The sequence below is a fragment of the Pomacea canaliculata genome, linkage group LG4 (assembly GCF_003073045.1).
Source record: "Pomacea canaliculata isolate SZHN2017 linkage group LG4, ASM307304v1, whole genome shotgun sequence".
Lineage (NCBI taxonomy): Eukaryota > Metazoa > Mollusca > Gastropoda > Architaenioglossa > Ampullariidae > Pomacea > Pomacea canaliculata.
The window spans coordinates 27,813,572-27,840,210 of NC_037593.1; the positions used below are offsets into that span (position 1 = coordinate 27,813,572).

The 26,639-nt window shown below is 43.4% G+C and overlaps 1 protein-coding gene across 2 annotated transcripts in view; it reads left to right on the plus strand.

Annotated features, from left to right (window-relative positions):
• Positions 1-26,338, plus strand: part of LOC112562743 (T-box transcription factor TBX2-B-like) — a 38,531-nt gene extending 12,193 nt beyond the window's left edge. Inside the window, exons 2-6 of one of the 2 annotated variants that reach the window (XM_025236206.1) lie at positions 7,733-8,000; positions 17,383-17,544; positions 18,612-18,688; positions 22,490-22,713; positions 22,876-26,338. In XM_025236206.1, coding sequence (XP_025091991.1) covers positions 7,733-8,000; positions 17,383-17,544; positions 18,612-18,688; positions 22,490-22,713; positions 22,876-23,774 — 1,630 coding nt within the window. In that variant the 3' untranslated portion in view covers positions 23,775-26,338. The remainder of the gene's footprint in view (positions 1-7,732; positions 8,001-17,382; positions 17,545-18,611; positions 18,689-22,489; positions 22,714-22,875) is intronic. The other variant, XM_025236207.1, reaches the window with a different exon arrangement.
• The last annotated feature ends 301 nt before the right edge of the window (positions 26,339-26,639 follow it).

Sequence of the window (26,639 nt, forward strand, 5' to 3'; positions counted from 1 at the left end):
CTTTATGAATATTTAATCACTTGTCAAGCATACTTCTCTGTTATCGATTGTAATTGTGGACACAAGATGCAAGGTGATGCACCCAAGACGCACGTCCTCGCACGTGCAGTTTGTAACGATCACTGGACTGGAAACTGTCCTGTGGTGGCAGGTATTTCATAACTTCAGTTATTTCTAGAAAACAAATATCACAGGTACACAACTGTGTATGTAGTCGTTTATAAACAAGTGGATTGATGGAAAGGGAAAAAGAGAAAAATAACACGCATGCACGCAGGCAGGAGAGAGAGATCAGAGAAAATTTTATCCACATTTCCCTCGTCGGCGAGGGTCTTTTGTTCTCGCATGTCAGCCGCGAGAATTGTATTTAATTAGACAGACATTTAACGGGCACGGGCCTTGAGGCAAGGTATAGGACATTATTTAATATTTATCGGATCATTCTGGAAATAATTTGTTAATATTGGCACTTAATGTCAGTTGGGAGAAAGCAACAGTACAAAGAGCAAATTGATACAACACTCTCGAACTCTTGCTTGTTAAATTAATTCGTGGATGATGATGATGATGATGATGATGATGATGATGATGATGATGATGAGGAGGAGGAGGAGGAGGAGGAGGAGGATTTCGCACAGTGTCACATGTGAGTGGGATCAGTGAGCATACTACATCCAAGGAAAAAGCATTAAAATATTTTAATTAACACAATGAAGTGGACGTGAGCGAGGGTTGCAGGTCAAGTCTAAGCAGCTGGCCCTGAAGATTACAGTGCAGGTCATCAAGAGAAACTACAAGCCCAGTCCAAACAGATATAATCCACTACCATCGGCGTTTGCAGCCACGCGCGTAGGTTGACGGATAGGGTTGTCAATAAACGTTTGATGCGGCACCTGCAACCAACGATTCGCCACCCGCGCAAACCTCGACAAGTTATGGCAGCACGGAGCCCTAGAGGCCGATGAGCTCTCTTGTAACAGGAGGTGGGAAATTATGACAAAGACGGGTAAAAAAACCGCCTTTTTATTAAAAAAAATATGAATCCAATAGTCAGAGGGTAAGCGGAACGGTAGCTGGGGAAAACTGGGGTTTGGCCATAACACCAACTGCCACTAACGAGTTTCAGATATTTATTTACTTCTACAACCCTCGACAACTGTTAAGAAAGATTAAAACCGTTAAAGAAAAAGTTAAAAATAGTTTTTTTTTAAATTTTTGTTATCAGTGGGTTGTCCAGTAGTGTAGTGGTTTATTTAAACACTCACTTTTCACCTCTGCAGTTAGACGCCCTGGGTTCAAATCTCGTCGTGGGACGCTGTCTTTGACACAAGTTGTCGTGTACACTCTTTAAGAGGCTGGTCGTCGGGGGTTTTCATCTATCATCTCTTTCTCATCATAATGTGAAATCACCCTAACCCTAATCCCCCATTCAAAAGATTTAACAAACTAACCAGCCTATGTCGACAACATTCATCAAGCAAAAAGGACGAAAAAAGAAACTAAGGACAGAGGATGTCAATACGAGATTGTTTATAATCTGGGTAAGATTCAGCCACGAGATTTACCTTGATGAACACGAGTATTTTTCTTCCTGTACCGAAATCCTCTTTGAAGTCTGACATCCGCTGACAAAGGTGAGAGGAGATGGTGGACAGACAGGTCTGCAGTTTGTGTATCATGTAGGCGACTAGTGTTCCTCGTGTTACCGGGGTTTACATCTTTGTTTTAGTCTGGCAAAAGGGTGCATACCCGGGAATCGACAAAGCTGGACTGGCAGCACGCGCACACGTGATCATCTGTGGAAATCGGCGAACGTCACTTTGCCACACTGTGTAATAGACCGAACTTTGGGCGAGGGCGCCATCGTGCTCTTGCACCTTCTTTTTAGCATTATTTTTGTCTTCCTTTTTCATTCCATTTTGTTTTCTTGTGATTGTTTTCCTTGTTTTGTGTTATTGTTTTCTTTTTAAAAAAAGTAGTTGATTTCTTTGATAAAATGGAGTAGTATAAACTACTAAAGAAAGAATGGTAAAGAAACAAAACTGTACCCTATTCATAGATCGTTGGCTTTCCTAATGTTGTCAGAAATCCCAGCCGCTTATATAAGGAGAAATAATAATCTTTTTGATTTTTTTCTTACTATCTAGAAGTTAAAGGTCGCAACCCTTTAATGACAGGAGAGATGACCGGTAGCGCAGTGATACGACGCTCGTTTGTCACGACTACAAGACGACTCGTTGGGTTCCTAGGTTCACATCTAGGGTCAGACCACGCATATTTCCTCTCTCTGAACCAACCAGCCAACAAGCGACTGCTGCGAGCAGTTCGTCGAATAATTATTCCTACTGTTTCTGTCAATGGCGCTAACCACGTGACTTCATCGACTTCAACCCAACGTCATGACGGAATAACAACGTTACGACTCAATTTTGCGAGAAATAGTTCTTTCCATTACCATTCCATTACTTTCTGCATTCTTGAATGTTTGGCTTTGTGCGATGCCTGCAGCTGTAAAGTTGGCTCAACCTGTAGTTTGATTTTGATATTAACCTGTAGTTTTATTTTGATGTTAAGAGATAGAATATCTTTCTATATTTCTAATCTGCTGCTTGACTCTGGACGGCGGCCTTCGTTGTAACCTGGACGAACCTGTTGTCACCTTCTTCACTGTCTTCACGAGGTGCGCATGACGCTCGTGAGACTACACGAGTGTCAGTCATTACTCAGCCATGACTGCAGTACCAGTTTCAGAAATAATTATACGGACATTTGTATAGCTCATCTCTCTACTATAGAGCAGACTCAATGAGCTGTACACAAATAAAAACAAATGACAAGGTAATAAAAAGTCGAATCACAGACACATCACATGTGCACCACTCGCAGTCGAGAGAAGAAAAAAAGGTACACAAAATAATAAAAACACACACACGGATGGACGAAGCATAATATGCAAACTTTATGTCTGTAAAATAACATTCAAACGTTAAATGCCCGAGACTTCCCTGCTGACCAGAGGCTGTGCTTATCTTACATCCATTTTGAACAGTTTCGACAAAGTTACTTACCTTGGAATCTGTTACATATTGGACTTTGTCAATGAACAGCCTGTGAAATCCATATTACTCTAACCACCACCACCACCTGTGTATTTTCCAAACCTATATTTTTTTTACTCTATAAATAGCTTCAGTCTCATTGATACTTTAAGGTTGATTGGCACGCGCAGCCTTGTATCGATGTGAACACAATACACATGAACTGTGTGTGTGCAAGCACGTGTGTTTCACATCTAAAAACCATTCACAACAGGACAAATTTGGGAAAACAATGTTTAAATAAGTTTAGAAAAGTTCTTTCAAACTTCGACCATATTTTTCCAGTTTAAGAACTGACTTATTATTTTCACAGGCATTTTGCGATGTGATAATGTGAACTTATCAACACAGTTAAAGTGAACGAGGTTTTCGCCATTTCCGCTCATGCATACTTCGTAATTATAGGGTTGACATCTCGGTAGTTTTCTATTGTCAACCGACGAATTATACCACGGAGATAAGTGATATATGGGTTGATTAATTTGATTGGTGTCCATTCTGCACACGTCACCCATCTCTCATCCACCCGCTAAGTAAAGTAGCTGACAAGGCTTCCAGAATCTCGTACTGTCTCGTTCTCTCCTACTGTATCTCTTTCTCTTGTTTTTCACTTTCCTGTCTCGTTCCTTCTCCCTCAGAACACAGATTGCCTGTTGTGAACCAGAGGAACTACCGCCTTCAATCCTGATGCCGTTAGTCTAGAGTTACCTCCCATGCACGTCTGTCAGGTGGTAGGGGCCAGACTGGACGGCACGTGACGTTAATAATGTGATTACAAAGAAAAGACCTCCAGACAGCTTCAGCAGACGCTACCGAGCAGGCGAAGGGAAGAGTCCTGAGGATGGGATCATCACCGAAGTCTTCGTCAATTTGCTTCTTCTTCTGCCGCTCCCCGTCTTTCATCTTTGCCCCCAGCCCACCCCTCAGCCTCCTTCGCTCGACCTGCGGAGTCTGGCTAACGTATCGCCATCATCAGCCTCGCGATTAGCCCTATCAGCTGTTGTATATGTTCGTTGGCGGTGTAATTAAAGGACACTCGCTGTTATCACTGCTCCCCTGGCGCCCTTGTCGGCGGGTTAGATGATAGCAGAACGACAACAGACAACGAGTACGTCGCGGACGGCGACCGCGGAGTTGTCGCTGGCGTCCAAAAGCGTGGACAGTAGGGAATGAGTGGGTGGAGGACTTGGGGGAGCGGGAGGGAGAGAGAGAGAAGGCGTGGAAATATGAAGGACTGAGAGTTATCTCCCATCTCGAGTGACGTCTTCGCACTGAGATACTTCTCAACCACTTTAGTGCAATTACGCCTACTTGATATGTTGAGAGAGATCGGGTGGAAGCTGAGGCCTAGAGAAGCAGGGGAGGAGGGATAGGTAAGGGGAGACATTTCTTTCTCGTTGTTGGCTTTTTTTTTTTCTTTTGGCAATATTGTGATGCTGATGATAACTGTTTTAGCTGAAGGCCTACTTTGATTATGATGGGGTTGGGGGCAAACATTTAAACAGTTGTTACATGTTTTATTGATTTTATTCATTTAATTCAAATAAATGTTGATGGTCCTGTTTCTGATCTTCATGTGGAAAAAAACTATTACGTTGATTGGAAAAACTCGCATATATATTTATTTTATATACTATACTTTCTGACCTGGCTGCTAGTTTGCTGGTCGGCTGAACATGGTTAAATAGTTTTCGCGCTGGATTCTCGACTAAACGGTTCTTAGTGAAATAAACATTGATTTTGTCTAAGTTGAATAGTCTTCTTTTATTCCTGACTGATTATCCTTCACGAAAATTAAAATTTTTGTGGTCCAAGTGGACACTATTCTTAAAACAGTAAAAGTATAGCGACATTTCGTTCCAAAAAAAAAAAGTGTGAAAATACTATGCAGTTTACTGTGAAACCCTCTTTTCTACTATCACCTTCAATGCTATCAATGCTAATTGGTGGATAAGTTCGTTTGATTATTTATTATCTTTCTATATATATATATAAAATAAATAAAAGCTTTAATATGCACAATGAATTGCTATTGCCAAGTTGACGCCTTACAAATGCTGTAATTAATACTGTCATTAATACTGAAGAGGACAAAAGAACACAGACAACGAGAGAAAACATCTGAAATATGTAATTACTTCTTGCATGTAAAAGAAAGAAAGCATAAAACCAATATTTAAAGTATGAACTTATTGTTCTTTTATTTATAAATAGGTTCATTCTTTGTCAGTTATCTATGATGTATCCATAATTTATCTGCTAATTAAAACTAATAAAAACATAAGTTATAAATAATAATGTTATTTAATCAATGTAACATTAAAAATGGTGAGCAGCGATTTCTCTAAGCATCAATGAAAAATAAATAAATAATATTCGAGAAAAGTACTCTATTCATAAACGGTAAAACTAGAAAAAAACTATCTGGAATGTAGGAACCATGCACACATATATTTATGAAGATGCTTCAGAACTTGTGGTGCGCCACCCTGGTAACCTGACAGCAGCTTTGCAATGTTTGCGGGACACACTTTTATCCCCGAAATTAAAAAACAAAACAAAACAAAACAAAAAAGCCACTATTACTTCAATGACCCATCAAGAAACATTGTCAGCCAACTGAAAAATAAATGGAAAATTGTCATTTTGCTTTATCTTCATTTGCAAGATCTTCTCTTGCTTCTGCTTTGAACAATTCACTTCCAAACATTTGTTTGGTCATCGTTGCAAATCGAAAACATAACGGAAAACACATGTTACACAAGATTTTCCTTAACACCGACACCAGCTACCCCACCGTTTCCTACACCTGCCTTAAAATAATTATGAAAATGAAAATTACAAATTAATAAAAAAATGGGTGAAAAGGAAAGTAAAATTCAATAAAAGAAATTTTTGTGGCAGTCTCCTTCCCTCCTTCCTCAGCCTGTCAGCGGTAATCAGTTATTGAGTGTGTGTTTGGAGTCGATTTGTCTGGTCTTTGTAATTTTTATTTTATTTTGTTTTTGCATTTGAAATCGTTAATATTTTTGTAACCGATAAATGGCTACTGAAAACATGAGTTGAGTGCTGATTGTATGGTAGTAAATTCTGCGCTGTTTGAAGATTTTATTTCACTTGTTTCCTATTCAATCTTTGATAGTCTCAGGGTATAAAACACTTAATATGTGAGTGTATTTTTAGACACACAACCACCCACACACCCACACACAGACTGTTTTAGCAGAGTTATGAGTTTGACATTTTGCTAATTGTTATTTTCTTATTAAAATCGACGAAAATATTCTAGACGATGTAGAAGCAAATACTGACATTCAAGAAACTTTGCATTATTTTGTAGAGAAAGGTGTAAATTTTTAAATTTAAAATAATGTAATATGAGTTACAGTTACTGGAAAAATGTGAATATATGACTTCGAACCTTGATGCTTATATTACCAGTCTTGAAAAATTAAGACCTGTGTACCTTGTGCGATCTTTGTCACAACTATTATCTAATATAAAATTTGTCACAACTTTTATCTAATATAAAATTTGTCACAACTATTATCTGATATAAAATTTGTCACAACTATTATCTAATATAAAATCTGTCACAACTATTATCTAATATGAAATTTGTCACAACTAATATCTGATATAAAATCTGTCACAACTATTATCTAATATAACAGAATGGCATGCTGGTTGTGATGTGGTCAAAGTAAAAGTCAAAGTTCGAGACTGCGGGTTCACTCAGACAGAGAGGACCAGAACAGTTTTCAGGCGCCGGATGTATTGGACCTGCCAGCTGCTGTGAGAAATGTTGACTTCTTTCCTCAAAGCTGCTCAATCGATCACAGGCCAACATCCAGCTTCATCAGCTGCACGGCATCGAGCTGGGGGCATGCTTAAAAATAGAGCTCGACCGCCTGAGAGAGAAAAAAGAAAAAATTCGCGACATGTGACATAAAAAAAATCCCCGGATGAGGTCAACACGATGCCATAAACGCCGTTTTCCCAACAGTCAGAAGCGCATGCGCTGTGACGTCACAGCGTTGGTGGCCATCCGATACTTTTGGTATTTGTCAGCGAACTTTTTAGCCGACATTTTTCGAGCCTAAAGAGATCAAAATATCCGGGGAGACCTATGATTAACGGGACCCAAATGGCGAGGAAGGTTGTAAAAGTCGCAGAAATGATAATCCACGTAGCGGTTATTAGGACCGTTATCATGACCGTTCATTCAGAAAGCAGAGCACGGCATCGTAAAGCTGACAGCAGGAACAGACCCTCTCATTTTACAAGGAGTGCTGTGGGTGGGTGCGTGCATGCGTGCGTGCGTATGCATATGCTTGTGTATTTGTATGTGTGTGCGTGCGCGCCGCGGAGCCAGACAGGGAAAAAAAAAGATTTAAATAGCTCACGAAGGATAGATGGAAAGATATTGAAATCAAATCGAAATCGAACGAGGAGCAAAACGGACAAACAATTGATAAACGACACGAGTAACGACAATGACAAATGACAGATGAAATAAACTTATTTGATGTACAAACTATACACTTATTTATTTCTGTATTTATTTAACAAAACCTATATTTTTGAGAAAGCAAAATTCATCCAAAAAATTCTCAAATGCTGTTTATTTACAGACGGATGTTCCCGCCGTTCAAGGTGAAGGTGTCGGGGCTGGACAAGAAGTCCAAGTACATCCTGCTGATGGACATCGTTGCTGTCGACGACTGTCGCTACAAGTTCCACAACGGCAAGTGGATGGTGGCCGGCAAGGCCGACCCCGAGATGCCCAAGCGCATGTACATCCACCCGGACTCGCCCAGCACGGGTGAGCAGTGGATGCAGAAGGTGGTCACCTTCCATAAGCTCAAGCTGAGCAACAACATCTCGGACAAACATGGATTTGTGAGTAAAGTTTAGTGTTGTCAGTGTGGTTGTTTACTGGAGGTATTTGTATACAAGATAGTGTGTGTCTAAGGGAAAATGTTTTGCACAATTTTAGCGGGGAAAGAACCGATCTAAAAGCTACCAACCGATCAAGAAAAATACATCAGTGTATAAAAAGACTCAGGCGACATTTAACCAAATCATTACAACAGCGAACGTCCACAAATTCAAAGTATTTAAATGTCAATATATATAATCCCTATTTTCCTTTATCTTTTTTCTTTTTAACAGTGAACTATTTTAGTCAACACTACCTTTCGCTGACAGTGTGTCGATTCCTTGTGAAATTATTTTAGTTGATTTAGGTAATTACACTCACTTATTACCTCTAATTAACTATTTCTCAAAGGTCAATTTTCGTTTTTTTTCCTAAAAGTGAATATTCGCGAAAAAGAGACTAGCTTTAATTTTGTTTATAGTCAAAAACATATTCATTACAAGCATCCTGCACAAGTTGATTTGATTGTGAAGACCTTTGGCAGGACAATGTTGTCAGCAAACAAGGGTAGGAACAGTTCCACGAGGACTGGGGGTCATTAGTTCGCCATTAGTCATCACGACTGACAAAGAAACACAAGACAAAACTGATGCGAAATGGCAACAGTAAACAGTAAACAGCTTGTTGGTAGGAATGGGAGGATGAGTATTGGTGTTTTACACCAGCAGCTGGATAATAGGGGAAGGGATAATTGAACAACACGAGGATACAGAGACTGGGTTGGTGGGAGATGATTGTGGAGGGACAAACAATTCTTGTCAGTAAGGGTTGGAGCGAGAGATAAAAAAAATATATTATATCAATTACTGAGGGATTTAAGTGATAGATAAATGAGAGAGAGATTGTGCTCATTCTTCGTTTCACGGTAATTAAAATTTAAGTTATTATTGAAAATAATAAATCAGGAGTTGTCCTCCTCTGATACTCTCCCCTTACCCCAAATTTCTTACCACACACACTTTCTCTCTCTGGTCTCCACTCAGTCAGAAGTGCTGCCTGTCCTCTTCTGGCAGCAAATATAAGCTTCGGTCGTGGGCCTCCCATGTTTTAGTCCTCTTTTGATGTCGTCATCCTCCGACACTTCCGGTCTCGGCGCGTCGCCTCGGCGCTGTCTTTTCCGCGTACGTGAGGATCTTCAATGGCGACGGCCACCGACCTCGCTATCTCCACAGTTTGTTTTGCCAGCGGCTTCGTCTTATGGTGTCAACCTTTTGTTACCCTCCCCCACCCAACTTTTCTTTCTCTCGCCGTTTTTCCACGACACCGTTCAAAGCTAGAAGTAACGGGTACAGGTGAAAGGGGTGTAGTGATATCTTTTGTTCCGCAAACAGCCCGTTGATTGTTCACAACCGCTCAGATGCCAGCACACAGCTCGCGCTGTCTCCAAAGTATACATCATTTATGATTGGTCAATAAACTGTCTTTTGTCGTGCATTCAGTTCGCTTCTCTTTTATTCAAATTTCGGAAGCGTTTTCGTCCGCTGCAAGTGGCGGCTTGCGATCTGGCTGGCTGTAACATTTTCGCTGGGTCTTCCTCAAAGAAATGATGTCTGTTTGTCGAGCGTGTCTATCTGGGATTCTTACTCCAGCGGCCGTCGATTCTCTTTGTTTCTGCCAATATTGTCGCACGTCACCCTCTGTGTCTTTGCCTCACTCACTCTGTGTGCGCTTGTGTGTGCGTGGGTGGGTGGTGGTGGTGGGTGGAGACGGTTACGTGCGTGTTCGCTGGTGACTTGGAAGAGACAGGAAGAAAGAAAGAATCAGAGTAGACTATTTTTTTGTTTGTTTCCATGCGTTAATTAGCAAAACCAGTGCGCACTCACACAGTTGAAACAAGAGCGATTTTATCTGTAAACAAAATCCCTTTCGATGCGTTTAGAGTTAGGGTGTGTAAACATTCTTACCTACAAGACCTCGTCGCTCTGTCCTTTCTCACGCTGTGCTGCGCCTTGTGTGAATATTGATACGTGTGTGTCTGCATTAGTGCCCTCAGCCGCGCGTGAGAAACACACACAAACACCCGCACGTGCACACACACACACACACACATACACTTTATATATTATTGTTAAGTTTTATTTTTTATATATTTATTTTATTTATTTATTTTTTAGTGTTCATAAAATATGAATTACCCGATCTTTTATTTCAACAACACGGTTTTATAACACTCTTGCTCAGTGCGCACGCGCACGGGCACGCGCACGCAGTGTCCATCTGGCGATTGTCTTTTCTTCCAGCGCAGGTCGTCACCTCTTGTTTCCGTACCCGAAATATAGTCACATCAGGAAAACGATATCCGCGCAATGCTCACGCACATGTTGTCGAGCGCCGTCTACGGAGCCTCAGGAACGGCAACTCTATCCGCGACAGTTGCCCATTATCGGTTCGATTGCACCAGAATATGCCGCCTTGTCGTCAGCGGTGAGGACTGTCATCGATTATCGATGACACCGAGCCGAGACGCGCGTGCAGAAGTGAGTGGGAGAGCAGGAGTCCTTGGAAGTGGTGGTGGTGGTGGTGGGGATGGTGGTGGGGTGGGAGTCGATAACTCTTGTTGGCGAGCTGCTATGCTGAGGAAGTGTGCTGCTGGGCACGTAGAACGGACATGAAGAACCATGGCCATGGTAAAAGACAGGAGCTTCAACTGGTTGGCTGGCTGTCTGTCTGTCTTTGGCCTTTAACCTTTGTTCATTCCGTCCTCTGTACCTACTTTACCTACCGGCCGGGCCTCGTGTTTATGAAGCACGTGTACTCTACCTGTTACCATACCTGAGGTGAATATGTTGGCTACCCGAATGAACCAACAGGTTATTTATAAGGAGAGTCTCTAACTGAACAGGAGTGCGATAACAGCAGGAGGGGTGGATGGAACAAAATGACACAGAGACAATGTATGACAAGCGTCTCGTCAACAATCTGACTGGAATTTCTAGCCAATGACTTCCACCCACTCCGACAGAAATTCCCATCAAACTTGTTGACAGAACTAGTAAGCTTCCTATAGCTAGCACCGCACGGTATCTGCTCTCATTCATCCCGGGTGCAATCCAATTATACAAGTCAACTCATGGCGAGGACACGCACATGAATCCAGATGCCCCATACCACCCGGTGTCATACCGGAGCGTCCTTGTTCTAGACTTTTCCCTGATACCATACCCGTCTCTTTGTTTTATTGTTCTGAGTGACAATACGAATGTGTACATTTTCTAAAGCTTGTAACAGAGACTAAAAGTGCCGATGTAGATGGAGAACTAGAACTTCATGTCGACATTGCATATTCTTTATAGCTCATGTTGACGTTTTATTTAATTATTAATATAATTGGTAGACAATTATTTCATTAAAATGATTTATAAAGTTGTTTAGCTTTAAAGATGTAGGTATAATGTTCTCTTAGGTTAAATATGGTGGAGATGGTAACAGAATAACGCATGCGCAGTAGCCCCTTTTTCAGGAACTTCCGTTACATCAATCGATAATTTCATCTACTCTGTGGCTCGTGAGTCGGTGGATAGTTTGCTTCTTGGGATAACATAACCAGCTAGTTCTCAAATCAACTTATGGCAATTTTACCCTCTGGGTAAATGGAGATGTCCATGAATAAGAGCACTGATGCCTAAATAAAGAAATCAGACCAATGCGCGTAGTCATATCTGGAACTACTTTTGAATGATAATTTTAATTGTAAGAATTTTGCTGACTTTCTAAGAGCTGAATAAGTGGGGCATCGAAGCTTGGTGTTCTTCTGGTGGACTTATGAGTATTTGTATTGTCTGGTCTGGGGCGCTCTTGCTGCTGGTCTTTTTTTTTTTTTTTCTTTTTTGAAGTTGTTTGCTTTCCATATTTTTATGGATAGTCGGAGACTGCTGGAACTTGCAGGCGGGTAGGAAATGGACGCAGCTGTACTCTGCTAGCTTATCGGTAAGCAGACGTTTAAATTAACGGTAACGCGGATGCATGGCGTAACATTTATTTTTAGTGTTGGCGAGCGTGTCGGTCTCTGAGATACACTACTCTTACGATTACGACTACGCTATCTAACGACTTCTGTCTTTTCTTCCTTGACGTCCTTCAACATCTTCAGAAGCCTCTCTTTGATATTCATTACCCAGGGTGCAGCATCTTGAGGTATGCGAGCGTGAACTTTATTTCTTGATGCGTTGATATGATTCTTTTAATAAGTTGTTTCGTTTCATATCACTGCGAACATACACGATCTAGTTAAATAACGAGACTTGAAATTTAGGATTTGTTAATGTCAGTTGCAGCTTTTTCTTATTTCTTTCATCCATCATTTTGTTTTTGTGTTGCTAGCATTCGCAGGAACCCACCTATCAACCTGTTTACGTAGCAGTTTATCTTTTAAAGTCCATCCAGCCAGCAATCCACCCTTTCATATCTATATATATAATTATACTTCTCTTTCTGTGCGTGTATGTGTGTATAGAGGGACAGGTATACATCTTGTATTATCCACACTAAAGACTGCTAGCTACGTGTTAGCACTGGTGTATCACAACCTGACATGTAACAATATTTAATCAGGAAAAAAAAAATCCAAACAATGCTATCATCTCTGTCTCTCTCTCTCTTTGACAGGAAAATACGAGAGACAGTTCTAGGCCTCCCACTAACAGAAAAAGAGGGAGAAAGGTAGAGACAGAGAGCGACCATGTATGCATCCTTCTCTCATCTCTCCCTCCCTCTCTAGTCAATTGAAACGTATGTTATACAAGAACTACACACTTCAACAATAAAATCCAGTCGAGGAACTCATCTCTCGACATACACACAACCGACTACAAGCATCCCGGACACAAAGCAGCGCCAGCTGGTGCCTGCCAGGTCTGAAAGCTACACTTGCTTTCATTATTTACCAACATCGTCACACAGACAACAAACTTTTTGCTAGTTTTATTTCTCACTCACCAACACGCCCACTCACTGCAGGTCGTAATCAGCCTCTCACCTTATCTGTCCCACATCGTGTTGTGGGGCTGCGGACCCTCAGCCACTGGCCGCCCCACACCGGCCGCTGTTTGCCCAAAATAGCTTGAGAGATGCAGGGGCTTACGGCTGGTGACATCCTGCTGGTGGGGGATGCTTGATAAATAGGAAACAGGGAGGGCACTCGCTCGAGGGGAGGCAAGCCGCAGTTCGTCATCAAACGCGGCGTCAAACCCGCCCTTAGTTCCATGGGGTCGAGTGTGGCAATCAGCACTTGGTCTCTTCGACCACATGCCGTTTGTCTGTGACCCTCCCATGATTTTTTTTTTCGAAGTTACTGTTTCCAAAATTTGTGTGACATTGTAGTTATGGCAGTTCGTTATTGTTTTTGTTTTTTATTTATATTACGCTTTTTATTCTTATCTCCTGCAGAAATCTTTGCCAAAAAATTTAACTGGTCCTGCACTGTCCTGACGAGACATATTTTCAGTCTTTATTTAACATTTCTCGCCCTCTTTCCGCACTGTATGACAGAATGGACATACCAGAAAGTTGTGGATGACACTCCCTCTTTATGTCGCCACCCTCGCCTCTCGCCCGATATTTGTGATGGACGGATGGTGATAAGATAATGAATTAGGACTGTGTTTATTCAGTTGTGATAAATCACATCGTTCTTAGTAAAGTCTATCACTACCTGTCGCATGTACTAACTGATTATTTGTATTTTGTTTTAAGTTTAGTTTCGTTCAGTTTCGTCAGTGAAGATTTATCAGTTTCACTTTAATTTGGTTTTATCAATGATTATTTGTGTTTCAAGATGCTTGGTTTAGTTTTGTAATCTTTACTATATTTGATTAACTTTCGTCAATGGCAATGTAAACTTTCACACTATTTGGTTTAATATTTGTCAAAGCTGCTGCTGTTGTTGCTGCTGCTGATGATTATTATTATTCATAGCATAAATAATTTGCATGTGTTTCGTGACCTCTGGTCTACTAGAGCTATGCCTTCAGTCATGACAACAGATGTGTTAGCGACATTGTGTTTACGGCGGTCGTAGGCGTTACGACTCCTTCATTAATGTCGGCACAAAGTACCTGTAGCACGAGAGGTTACCGCAGGTTCTACAGCGCATCGACAGCAGGTAGCATGTACCCGACTGATCAGCGATGACAAAGTGTCCTAATGGTAAACGACTATTATGTCATCTCAGAAATGAGATTGAAAAAGGAAAATAACGTAGATGAATAAATAAACAAACAAATGTGTCGCGGACTGAGCTGCACAAGACATTAAATTACCCCTCCGACGACACACCTCTTGCCAACTGATTAAGGTGGCTCGCGCCAATTTAAACAGATGAATAAATCTCTCCCAAGCTCGCCCTGCAGTAAAACAATCCCAGAATGCCTCGCGGCGGAAGCTGGCGCCACGGCCGCCATATTTCTCTGGCGCAGACTGAGAGAGCAAACATTGCTGACAGCGGCGACACGAGAGTCGATAAAACTTGCACGTTGCACCCCAAGTGGTTATACATCGCACGTGCGCCGCGGACAATATGCGATGTCCTCCCCCCCCATACCTCACCAACCCCACCTACACCCACGTACCCCCCACCTCCCACTACCCGAACATGATGGAACTTTGGAAAGACGAGACTGGTGTTGCAGTGTCTGTGGCAGACGGGAGGCACAGCAGCTGGGGTACAGGGGGAGCTGCAGGCCTGACTAATTTTGTTTGTAGGCGAAAGGGTCCGGGTGGGTGTTGGTATTGCGGGTATCTGTGGGGAGGACGTCCGTCAGGTCCTTCTGTCTCGCTTGGCTTTGTGAGTTCGGTGACATTGTGATGGAGAGAAGCTGTTGTAGCTATTTTTGTCGTCCTTCTGTCTGTCTGTCTGTCGCTCGGTCGGTCGGTCGGTCGGCGAGAGAGGTGAGCACTGAGGGCAATACAGTGATATAGGTACACGGCTGTACAAACACGGTCAAGGAGTGCTGGGAGTGGAGCTGCAAAATATCTACAAGCATGAGTTGATGTAGGACAGCGATATAGGAATGTCTACAAACAGGAATGGATGTAGGAGGCCAACAGCGGGGTCACATGGTGAAGGGACCCGGAGGGGGAGGTGGGCTGGAGTCTGAGGCAAACAAGTCGGCGAGACCAGCAGTCGAGTCGGCTCCTTAAGCCTCCTTTCAAGACTCAATTTAGGTTTCCGTCAAACCCACTTGAAGTCGAGTGAGTGCCGGCGACTTTTAACCAAACGACTGACTTGAGAAACCTCCGAGAAAGAAGAACGAACAAACGCACAAACACATGCGCGGAAAGAATACCGGAACACGCTGGAGTATAGTTCCCTCACCCGTTATTCGCTGGAACCGCCGAGCTTGCGAGGGCAAGGGGAACATATTCTTTTCACATCTACCCGACTAACGGGCTAGCGACTGTTTTTGGTTATGATAGAGACTCGCAAGAAATTATTAGTTTGCTTTTACTGTTAAAGTAAAGTGAATGTGTGTGTGTCTGGAAGAGAGCGGAAGGAGAGAGAAATAGAGGAAAATACCCATGCAACATGGTTTCTTACCTTCTAAATGTGTATATTTTGTGTTTTTGTTTGGGTTAGTTTTGTTTCGTTTCGTTTAGTTTGGTTTGTCAACCAGCCTCGATATCGACTGCAACTCGCGGCACAACCGATGTAAACTGTGTTTAACAGGGGCTAATACAGAATTTATCTTATTTTCTAGGGTAGTCATTATTATTTATTTATTTTCCTGTATAGAAGAAAATATTCACAAAAACACAATGCGTATAATGTACAGAGGGAGGAGAGAGAGAGAAAGTGTGGCGTGGGAAGATCAACAATAACTATTAACAGTTTCGTGAGAGTGAAACAGTTTCTCCGTATGAGGTACAATCTCCGTACAAGTGACACCAGAAAAGAAAGAAAAAGACAAATTTAACAGTCGGTTATCTTATAATGGTCATTTATTGTGAAGCCCAAAATATGTTACTGCCAAAGGCCGTTGGAGAGTGAGATGTTAGAGATCTCACTTTTCTCGGTGTCAGCCCATCTTCCTCGCCTTCGCTGCCTTACTTTCCCCAAACCTATAAGGAGTCAGGCACCTATTCTCGACAACTGATCGACTCGGGTATCGAACCAGTGCAGCACAGTTCGGGCGTCATCACTCTAATCCCTTGGCTATCCGCTTTTTCCAATACTACAAGACCAAGGTTTCAAAATGGCTTCAAGTTATAACACACACAAGACAAAAAAAAAAACAACAAACAAACAAACAAACAAACAAACAAACAAAAAAAACACACAAACAACAAAAAACCAAACAACAACAAAAAAACAAAAATACAAAAATAACGGAGATTAGTATCCCAAAGAACTTCATTCTGTCAAGCGCGTGCCTTTTTCTCTAGACAACTGGAGCGCACGACCGCAGCATTTAAGCAATACATCAGACGTAGATCGCAATATGTAATGTGTATATATTATTATGACCTTTCTCGGATTATTTTCTTCAAGCGTTAGTTGGCCGCAGTCATCAGCTTTACTTAACGACTGCCAAGACGGCTGCCAACCGAGACGGAAATCTCGCTGCACAGGAAGTGGAAAGCCCGTGTCGTAACCTCCATCAGCCAGACACAGGGGCGAGTGTCGCCCCCTATAACTGCCACGGCGCACGGAGGCGGAAAGTACAGCGATAGAAAGTTGCTTTGCATGAATATCGCCCCGGCTTATCGGCCCCTGTCTGTTCCAGACACTTGCGCCTTGCGGTGCCGAGTCGACGTTTCTAGCGACGACAAAACTCGCCCAAGAGGAAGAAGGCCCTCGATAAGTATCTCGCTGTCAGCAGCGGTGGCTACATTCATGAAGAAGTTGATGAAGTCGCCACGTTTAGAATTTCAGAGCAGTCCTGTGGGCATTAGCAGTAGTTTCCCCTTAGCTGCAGCTGCTAATCCGAAGGGATGCGAGGGACATGATAGGAAGACGTTTGGTTAGTCGATTTTGCTTCGCGGCTCGAAATGTGGGATCGGTCTGTGGGATTCGTTTTCGGGCACAATCATCAGAACTGCCCGACGGTCACACTTCCAGCCAAGCTGGCTTCCTGCTGTCCAGCAAGATTGTCTTGGGTGTTTTAATAGTGCAGGCATCAACCCGTGACACATGTCCCCCAGACGAAATGATTCTTAGACAAGTGCACAATGGCGTCACCTACGATTTTCTTCACTCCCGTCCCCTCTTTTCTTACCACCACCATCACCTAATATACTACAAAAATGTCTGATGGATCAAATATTTCTTTGTTAGATAATAAGTGATCACAATGGGTTTCTCTCACTTATTGCTTTGCTGGACAGTCCTGGAATTATCGCCTACAGTGGGTCTCTTTCCAGACGATCCTCAACTCCATGCACAAGTACCAGCCTCGGTTTCATCTGGTGCGGGCCAACGACATCCTCAAGCTGCCCTACAGCGCCTTCCGGACCTTCGTCTTCAAAGAGACAGAGTTCATCGCCGTCACAGCTTACCAGAATGAGAAGGTAAACACCTTTCTGACTGTCTGGTAACTCATCTTCCCTCAACTGTTTCCTACCGACTTCTGTCGGGTAGTAAACATCGGAGTTCAACTAAGTTCGACCAAAATCGAAATCGAGAATTTATTATGGATGGAAAATTTCTTTCTGACCACATGTCCCATTAGTCTTAATCGGGGAGTGCCATGCAAATCTTGTAGGAAGACTTTTTTTTTCTAGTTTTTGTTTGAAGTCCTTCTTACAAAAGATTTCAGTCCACTAGACAAATAAATGAAGGGTGGTTGGGAGGATGAGTGTGTGTATGTGTGTGGAGGTTAAGTTTTAATCACATACAGAATGAAACGTGGCCTTTCACCGATCGTTTCTTTCAAGCGCCAATAGTTCATTATCTATCACACAATCATGATTGTTTTTATTGATTGTAGATACGTATTCCGAGTTATTCTCGCTGGGAAAACATCAGATAATCAAAACCAGCGCAGAATGTCAGGCTAAATATACGAATGAAGCAGACTCCTCCTGCATTGAAAATAAACAAAAGGCAAGGTTGTCATGACAGTCAATATCAGGAATTTGGAAATAAAGGAACACATTGCAGTTCAATCACTTTAACACCGAGGGAAGGTTTGTCATTTGTCTAAACTGTGGTTTACTGAGACCATAAAAGCCTGTAAAGATTTAAATTGAAGTGTTGATTGGTTATGAGCAAAGAAAGCCTCGTTAACTCTCAATAAATTAAATTTGTTTGATAATTTTTAAAGTTTATTTTTTTATTTTTAAAGTTCAACTTTAGTGAGATGATTTAAAAGGAAAACCGAGGGTTAAACCAAGCCGCACGTGTGTGTGTGTGTGTGAAGAGAAAAGCCTGTGTATCGGATGGCATTGTGGTCTGGATTTAGAACTGTTCCCCAAAGCACTCGTGATTGACTTCCTGTGAAGAAAGCGGGACCAGACCTGGTTAAACATTCTGACCTCGGGGGAGAGCGAACCCAATTATCGTTAAACGTGCTGGTTAATCGCTGGGTAGATCACCCACTCAGTTCACAGCTTTGCTCGTGTTAATCTCTTCACAGATCACACAGCTCAAAATTGACCACAACCCATTTGCCAAAGGATTTCGAGATACAGGAGGAGGCAAGAGAGAAAAAAAGTAAGTCAAGTTTTGCACTTTAAGTAAAGCTTCCTTCCTTCCTTCCTTCCTTCCTTCCTTCCTTCCTTCCTTCCTTCCTTCCTTCCTTCCTTCCTTTGTTTTGTATTTGCCCTTAAAATTAAAATCAGAGTCAAAAGGCTTCGGCAAAGACCGAGGTTTGAAAACACCAATCAAAATATACCCCGGGTCAGATAGTCGCCCTCGTTCTTCTTCTTTCCCTGTCTTTGACCTGTTCGATGTCTGCGCCATTTTTTTTTGTCCGAGCACAAACGAGTGATTCATCGTCCAGTGAACATCGGACTTTCTCAGATTACGAAGCTACATTTGTTTTAAAATGTCTCTTGTCCAAGTCAGTGTCGACACACCACTAACGGATTACGCGCGAGGAAAGAGTGCCCCAGTTAGATTACCGGTCTCGGACCGATTGGGATGAAGGAATTCTTCTTGCCTTTGGCGGGGAAGGCAGGTCTAGTTCTCTCGGAAACGAGGCTCCTGCCCCACTTTGCTCCTTCGCTGTGCTTTGTCCTCTGTCTGGCTGGCGCTCATTCACGTAAAAGTGAGTTTAAGGATTTGGAATGAGTTGATGACTAGATAACATTGTCAACCAGCAGCCGTTCGCACTAGAAGCATAAATGTTTTTAAAATGTTTTTACCGAGGATGCTCTTAATAAGCAAAAGTTAAAAAAATGATTATTTTCAATTCGTTTTCTGCGTGGCACCATCATTACCGAAATACTGGACAAGACTTTAGGGAATCAACCAAACTCTGAATCAGCAGATGGGGCTTCCAGAGGTCTTCGCCCAACCTGACCTTTAACCTGTAATCTGTTACCAATCAATCTCGATCGTCTCTGCCACCATTCACCATTCATTAAGTCGACAATAATGAGGTTGTGGGAGACGAGGACATCAGTGTAGCCGACCGTGTCTTCGACTTCTTAATTTATATTTTTGTTGTTTCTTTCTTTCTTCCTTTCTTTTTAATTTTATATTCTTTATGTATTCGTATATTTTAAAACCTGCTTACACTTTTATGTGCCGCACATTAGAAGTCAGTTCTGTTTGTCCGTTACACACAATGGCGGCTGACCTACATAGCCATCATGTGAGGTCTTCGCCATGGTAACCATGGATTGCAGCTTTACCAGGAGCTCTTCCAGAATCTTATTGAAAAGTGTGGTGTGCGTGCTCACCCTAAACCTTCTCACCACTCGCATCGGGAACATGCAGGGGGAGGTAATCCACGGACAGAAAATGGAGTTACGCCCTTCCGTCAACAGACGTTACCGCCCCTGCAAATGGGCAGTCGGTAGCTGTTCACCGCGCCTCGTTAGCGCTGATTTAGAATTATCCGCCCTTGTTCCACTAATCCATGGAGTCGCCTGCCGTTTGAATCGCTCTTCCGGTCGAGTGCCGCCAATTGACATCCTTGACAGCCACGCACGACCCCAACGCTGCACGCCGGGTGCACGGAGGCGAAGACTGGCACGAAGGTTGTTAGCAATCGTCGACTGCGACATCGCAGATAAAGCAACCCGACTAAACAGACTTCTTAACTGAGGATAGCACGTGCTGGATATGTGCCTAGGATTGACTTTTTCTTTTTTTTAATCGTTATTTACGAACAAAATCGATAAAGTTATCAGAGAAATTGTTTACAAAACTGTCCTATAACAAATTTTATCAATGTAATATCTTTCGAATATTTTTGTATGTCACTGACTGTGTGAATGTGTTTTCGTTCTCTTGCGCGTGTAGCTGCATGTACTGCGCATGCGTGTCTCTGAATCGTGTTCTCACGTATCTCTGTATATTGCATATATATATATATATCCGCATCTTCTTCGCCTACCCATACTCACCTCCCAATCTCGCCTATTTATCTCGAAATCTCGCCTACCCTTCTACCAATCTCGCCTTTCCATTTCCCAATCTTGCCTATTGAGTCCCGATCTTGCCTTACCCTTCTCTCAGTCTCGCCTATGAATATCTCACTCTTACCTGTCTCTCAATATCACCTTTCCATCTCCGTGTCTCAAGTATCTCTATATATTGCATAAGTGAGTTTAACAGTCTTCACCTTCCTCTATTCACCTCCCAATCTCGCCCACTGATCTCTCTATCTCGCCTTTCCATCTCCCAATCTCGCCTTCTCATCTTTTCCAGCTGTCTCCTTCCCTGCGAATTTTCTCTCCAGACGCATTCACAACCAGCACACACACCCACCAACAGAATTCTTCGAAGAAAAAAAAAAGCCCAGCGACCACGAGGATATCGATTAAGACGGCGAGGGCGATGAAAGTAATGACTCTGCATGAATCGATCATTTAAAGCCTTTGTCCCACCGTCAGAATTATCGCGGCGCTGGTCGCGGCCTTCACCACAGCCGGAAGCGGCCATTTGGCAATTGCGGGTCCTCCGCTGGAAGGCTTGCTCCTCCCGAAGTTTGCCTGGCCACCGGCTCGTTTCGCGTCTCTTTGCCCAAAATGACGGGAACTTTAGCGGTCCGAGGGCGGCCGAGAGCGGCAAGGATCTGTGCAAGAGGGCAATTTGGGGCAAGTGGTAAAGGACGCTGACAATTATGGCCCTCGCCTTCCCGCCGTCCCTCGGACTCTGGAGAGAGTCGTAATGGCCCACCGCCGATCGTCTTAGACCTCTGGGATGGAGGTGGTTAGGGCTATTTTTCAACATGGCGACCATTGTCCCTCCTAACACTAGAAGCGATGAACTTTGCCCCTGGCGCTGTAGCCTTTTAACAGGCTGCGCATGTTGGTGTGAGGATGTCGAGAGGAAGATATTTCCACTGATGGGTGTGGGGGCGAGGGGTGGGATATCTCACTTCCGTTTTGAAGATACACGCTATTAGCTATTTAGCTATTAGACATTTGTCTAATATGTGACCATGTTTGGCAAAGGGATACATAGCGTGGCATACAACAAAGTGCCAAAAATAGTGGAACATAGGTGTTTGGCTAAAATGTCTTACAGAACGTGACACTGACAGATGGAGGAATGCCAGAAATTTAAGGAGGTAAATGGTAAATGGTTCTACTCATGAAGAACAAGGAAGTCTTTGAGAGATATGTCACAGCTGATACGCCGCCTCGAGTGTGCTCGAGAGTGGCAGGAGCTTCGGTGTCTGGCAGGCCAGAAAATGTCCTTGACTTTTGCCCTCTGGTGTCTGTTGATTGTCTGCCCTTTTCTTTTGTTCACCGCTAGTGGCTTTTGCGAAGACCATTGGTCATGGACTGGCGGGCAATTCTTACTGCACTTATCTGCCCATGCCAATGCGATGGACGCAGTCGTTGTCGGCCTCCGGGTCATGTCTAGCGTCCACTTAAATTTTTAAAAATATTTCCTTTGTCTTTCCTTTATCCATTCCTTCATATATCTTTTTATTCCACCATCTTTCTCAATCACTATGTCCTTTATTCCTTCTTTTTTCCCAGTTCTACTTGTTAAAACTTTTCTTAAATATTTTTAATATTCATTAGCCATTAAGGTCATATTTATTTGTTATGGCATTTTTAATTGTTACAATAAATTTTATCAGAATAAATGTTTTGCAATTTTTAATTTATTTTTTTTTTTTTTTTTAGTTTCCTTATTATTAATTGTAACCCTAACACAATAACCTTCTGTTCTTTTTCTCTCTTGACCTTAACTTCTTTTTTTTGTGTTAAAAAAATCGTTGAACACACTGAACACTCTGTACATTTCCGCCTACTGGGTAAACTCTGAGTGAAGCATCGGCTCTTGTGGCCTCTAACCTCCTGTCTTCAATGTGTGGCGATTTTTCAGGCGGCTGATTGGCAGCTCTGTCTGCCCCTCGACACAGCCTCCAGCGTCACAGACAGACGAGCGCAACGAGGAGTCCGCCGCCAGTGGCGACGAGGACCACGAAAACATGGAGATCTGCGTGGTCGAAGCTGACGACAAGATGGCCAAAGACGAAAGCGCGCTGGCCACTTCCGTTGAGATAGAGCACACCTGCGCAAGTGTGACGTCTGCTTCACCTGGCACAGGTAAGCGAGATTCCTTTCTGTTTCTATACTCATTGTTGTGGTTGTTGTTTTGTTGTTGCCTTGATTCATCCAAATATGAATTCATGCTTAGTGTGAAGATAATAGAAGAGACAGACTAGAATTTTATATTTATTGTACTAAAAGTGTGTTCTGACACTACAGACGAGGACCCGGAGACATCTAGTGTGGTTGCTCGAGGGCCGGACACGACGAATGACCAGCCCAAGCCTTGCGAGCCGTTACCGCATCCTCCTCCGCTGCCGTCGCTCAAGTCCGACACCGACTTGGACTCACCAGGTGGCACTGGCTGTCCATCCTTGAGGGTGTCACAGTTGGTGGATAGAAAGTCCGACTGTTTGCCCAGCGTCGTCCTGTCCCACACCGACAAAAGCGAGCAGAAGGAAGCCAGCGCGGACAGGAAAGGCGAATCACCCTTGGTGCTCAACCGAGAGAATCCAGACGCCACTTCCGGCAAGAGGGTGCTGACGGACAGAGTGGATGACAGTGCGGATCGGCGGCGTCCCCTCTCGCGAGATAGCAGAGGTCACGGCCGGTTCCGATACCGACGCCCGACTTCCGGTTCTGGCGGAAGTCCAGATTACAGTTTTGACGAGAAGGACAGAGGGGACAGTGCCGACGACAGGGAATCGGAGAGGAGCGACTCGGCCAGCGCTTTTCAGATGATCGAGGACAGCTGCAGATCCGGGTACGAGCGCTACTTCCACAAAGGCGTCGGTGGAGAACGCGGAGCAGTGACGTCACGGGGTTTGATGGTGGTGCCACCTGCAGTCGGGCACCCAATTTTCCCGTACCTCTGCCCTCCCGGCCTCTATTCAGGAGCCTCCTCGGGCCTTCCCCAGTTTCCTCTCAGCCCATTCATCTTCGCCGCGACGGGCGCCTCGCCGTTGGGCCCTCCCACACTTCCCATGTCTTACCTGGCAAGTGCAGGGCCGGAACTCTCTCACCTGCCTCCCTTGCCTCATGCGCCTTCGCCGGGGTCACTATTAGGAGGTGCCTTTCTAACTTCCTCCACCTGTTTTCACAAGGTTTGCACTCGCTGACGTCTTTCGCTCGTCACGGCAGGGCGACTCCTCCCCTAGGGAGCGTTGGAGGAGCAGAAAGAGAAGCCAGCAGTGGAGGGTCTGGACGAGGATCTGCAGTGGGCCGTAGCTCCGTGCCCCTCTCGCAGGCGGTTCCGTCTCACCCTCATCTGGCCATCCTACAAGGGGGACATAGCACATCTCCCACGTCTACCCGACAGTCCCCGTCTCAAGGGGGTCCTGTATTCTCCAGCAAATCACACATACCCCGCTACCGACCGTTTCCTCTTTCCTCCTCCTCTTCCCCAACAGCCTCCCCGTCCTTTTCGCCTTCCTTCCAGTCCGTTTTGTCTTCTGCTTCCCCCTTAGCAGTGCCACCTCGCCAGTTCTGACATCGCCCTCGACGGCCACCTCCTTGTCCACATCCTCGTCGAGTGGGTCCAGCTCAGGGCTAACAACGGTTCCCAGACTTCGAACTTCCGGGGTCAGTCATATTTCTCCTTCTTCCACCTCCGTCTTAAGCAGCAGCGGTCACCTACATCATGGCGATTCTGCCCGCTCTCGCAGCCCCCGTCCCGTCATCAGACCGAGTCCCATGTCTCGTGCAGGCCTGGGGGGTCACTTCCATGGCCTCTCAGCTTCCGGCAAAACTAACAGCGAGCTGAAGAATATCGAGCGCATGCTCAACGGCCTCGACCGAAGTCGTCGACTAAATAAGGAACAAAGAAGGTTGGTGGTTGAAGACGAATAGTTGCAATGTGTTGTCAAAACTGTCGTCTGCTGCCAGAAGATCGGGTGTTGATGTCAGAGTATTTATTGTTGAAAACAATGGCTGTCTAGCTGCGATACATCCGCTTGTTGACAGTTGGTCTGTCGAGGCCGTCAAACGAACTGATGTGACTGGAACATGCTTCACAAACATGTTTTCACGTGCCAAGATTTGAACATTTCAGACAACGGAAAATTTTGGGTGCCATCTTTAAACAGATCTCTGGGAGAAAAAAAAAACTATCCAAAAATGTGAGTGTTGGTTCCTCTCGGATTTGATGGCTGTAGACTGCTGTAGACATGTTTTTAAGAATCGTCAATCAAAGAACTACCTAGCTACCCTGGATGATGCTGCATTCGTGACCATTTACTTACCGAAGTGTTATTCAAGGATCCGAACTCTACATCTGTGATTTCTTTGTGTCAGCCGTTTTCTTTGAGGAGGTGTTTGTTCTTTGAGGTCAAAACAGTGTGCGGCGATCCTTTGACATCAAAGGACAGAAGACATTTGGGAGAAAAAAGTGATGGCAAGTAGCGGAGGACAATGATGGCGAACTTTATGTTCTATAAAGATTGTGGGACACACATATTAATGCTGTAAACATTTTTCTGTTCTTGACGAGACACGTTGTGTTTGATCGTCCGTTGAGCAGAGGAATTTTTTTAAATGTTTGCTTCTTTCTTTACCTCACATTGGAAATCTTCCCAATGCTTTAAAAAAAAAACTTTGCATGATAATCTCAAACCAGATCTTCACTGGACCTGGTGGGGCTCGTTATTTATGTGCCATAAAAAGATGTGTTTGAATTACATTGACTGCAGTGGGTGTTCGTTCCCTAACGAAAGATTTGGTTGTCGGGTGGGCGGGGAGGGTGTAAAGGATGGGTGGTGCGTGCGTTTTATGTTGGGTGTGTTTGTTCTATGAACAGTGTTCTCACACACCTGTGTAATCTGATGTCTGAATGCTTGGAAAGGGACATGAGAGAGACACCATAGAAAGTAAAATAAAATTTAATAAATTTTAAAAAAAAATCAAGATCAAGCAGAGTCTCGAACTGTGGTGTCACGAACCTTTCAAATGAAGGTAGCTTCTGTCATCTCAGTAAGTGCAGCAGCCCAGACAACTCACCACAGGTCTGGGTTGAATTCTGGGTGTGTGATCTCCAACTCTTGAGTCGTCTTTATACCAAACCAGGTGAATTCAAGAACAGTTGCTTATTTACTAGTGCAATTCTGTTTGTCCTTCCATCTCCATTTTTTTAAATCGTCAGCATGGCTTCTGTGCAATGATTGTCCTTGTTCCAAAGTCTGTCTACTGTCATACATTCGTGTGCCGAATGCTATCTTCGATGATTTCTGTGGCATGTCGGAAATACATCAGCGGTAATACATCAACAAAATAACGATTTCATCTCCCTCTTCATCAGTGATGACATTGTCGCATTTACATTCATTCTTCGTTTCCTTACTTTGGCATGACTGTCATCAGCAACAGACAAAAAACATTCTAAATCACAGTCATTTAATTTAATTTCATTAAACTTTTCAGAAAGACTTTCTCATCAGAAACATAAAGCGGGATGACGATCAAGAATCTCAAGTAACTGGCAAATCGTCTGAAAGCAGTGCCAATCACTTTTTTTTCCACTTTTCTGTTTTCTTTGAACCCGGTTCCGCTTTGAAACTAAAGTTTATTTTCAAAAAAATACTCACATGAAGAAATCGTCGATCACACTAAATGAATGATAGAATATGAATAAAAATAATCTTGAAAAATTATGATTTTGGATGATAAAGCGTAGGGTCTTGTAATAAAGTTGTGTTTTGTCAGGTCAATTAAGATTCTCTTAACTTTAAACCCGACAATAACATCTTATATTCGCTAAGAAAAAAAGCACAACAAGCCAAAATAATGTACATTGTTATTAATTTTCCGACATCATATCGAATTATTAACCCGGATTCGGCCCCATGTTCCTAACTGGTTTTTAGAAAAAATGTGTTTCCTGTTGAGAGTAAAACTTACAAAATATACTGTCATTTGGGAGGTGGTGATAAATATAATAGATGGCACCAAAAATAAAATTGCGAAAATAGATGTTTGATGGACAGCATGTC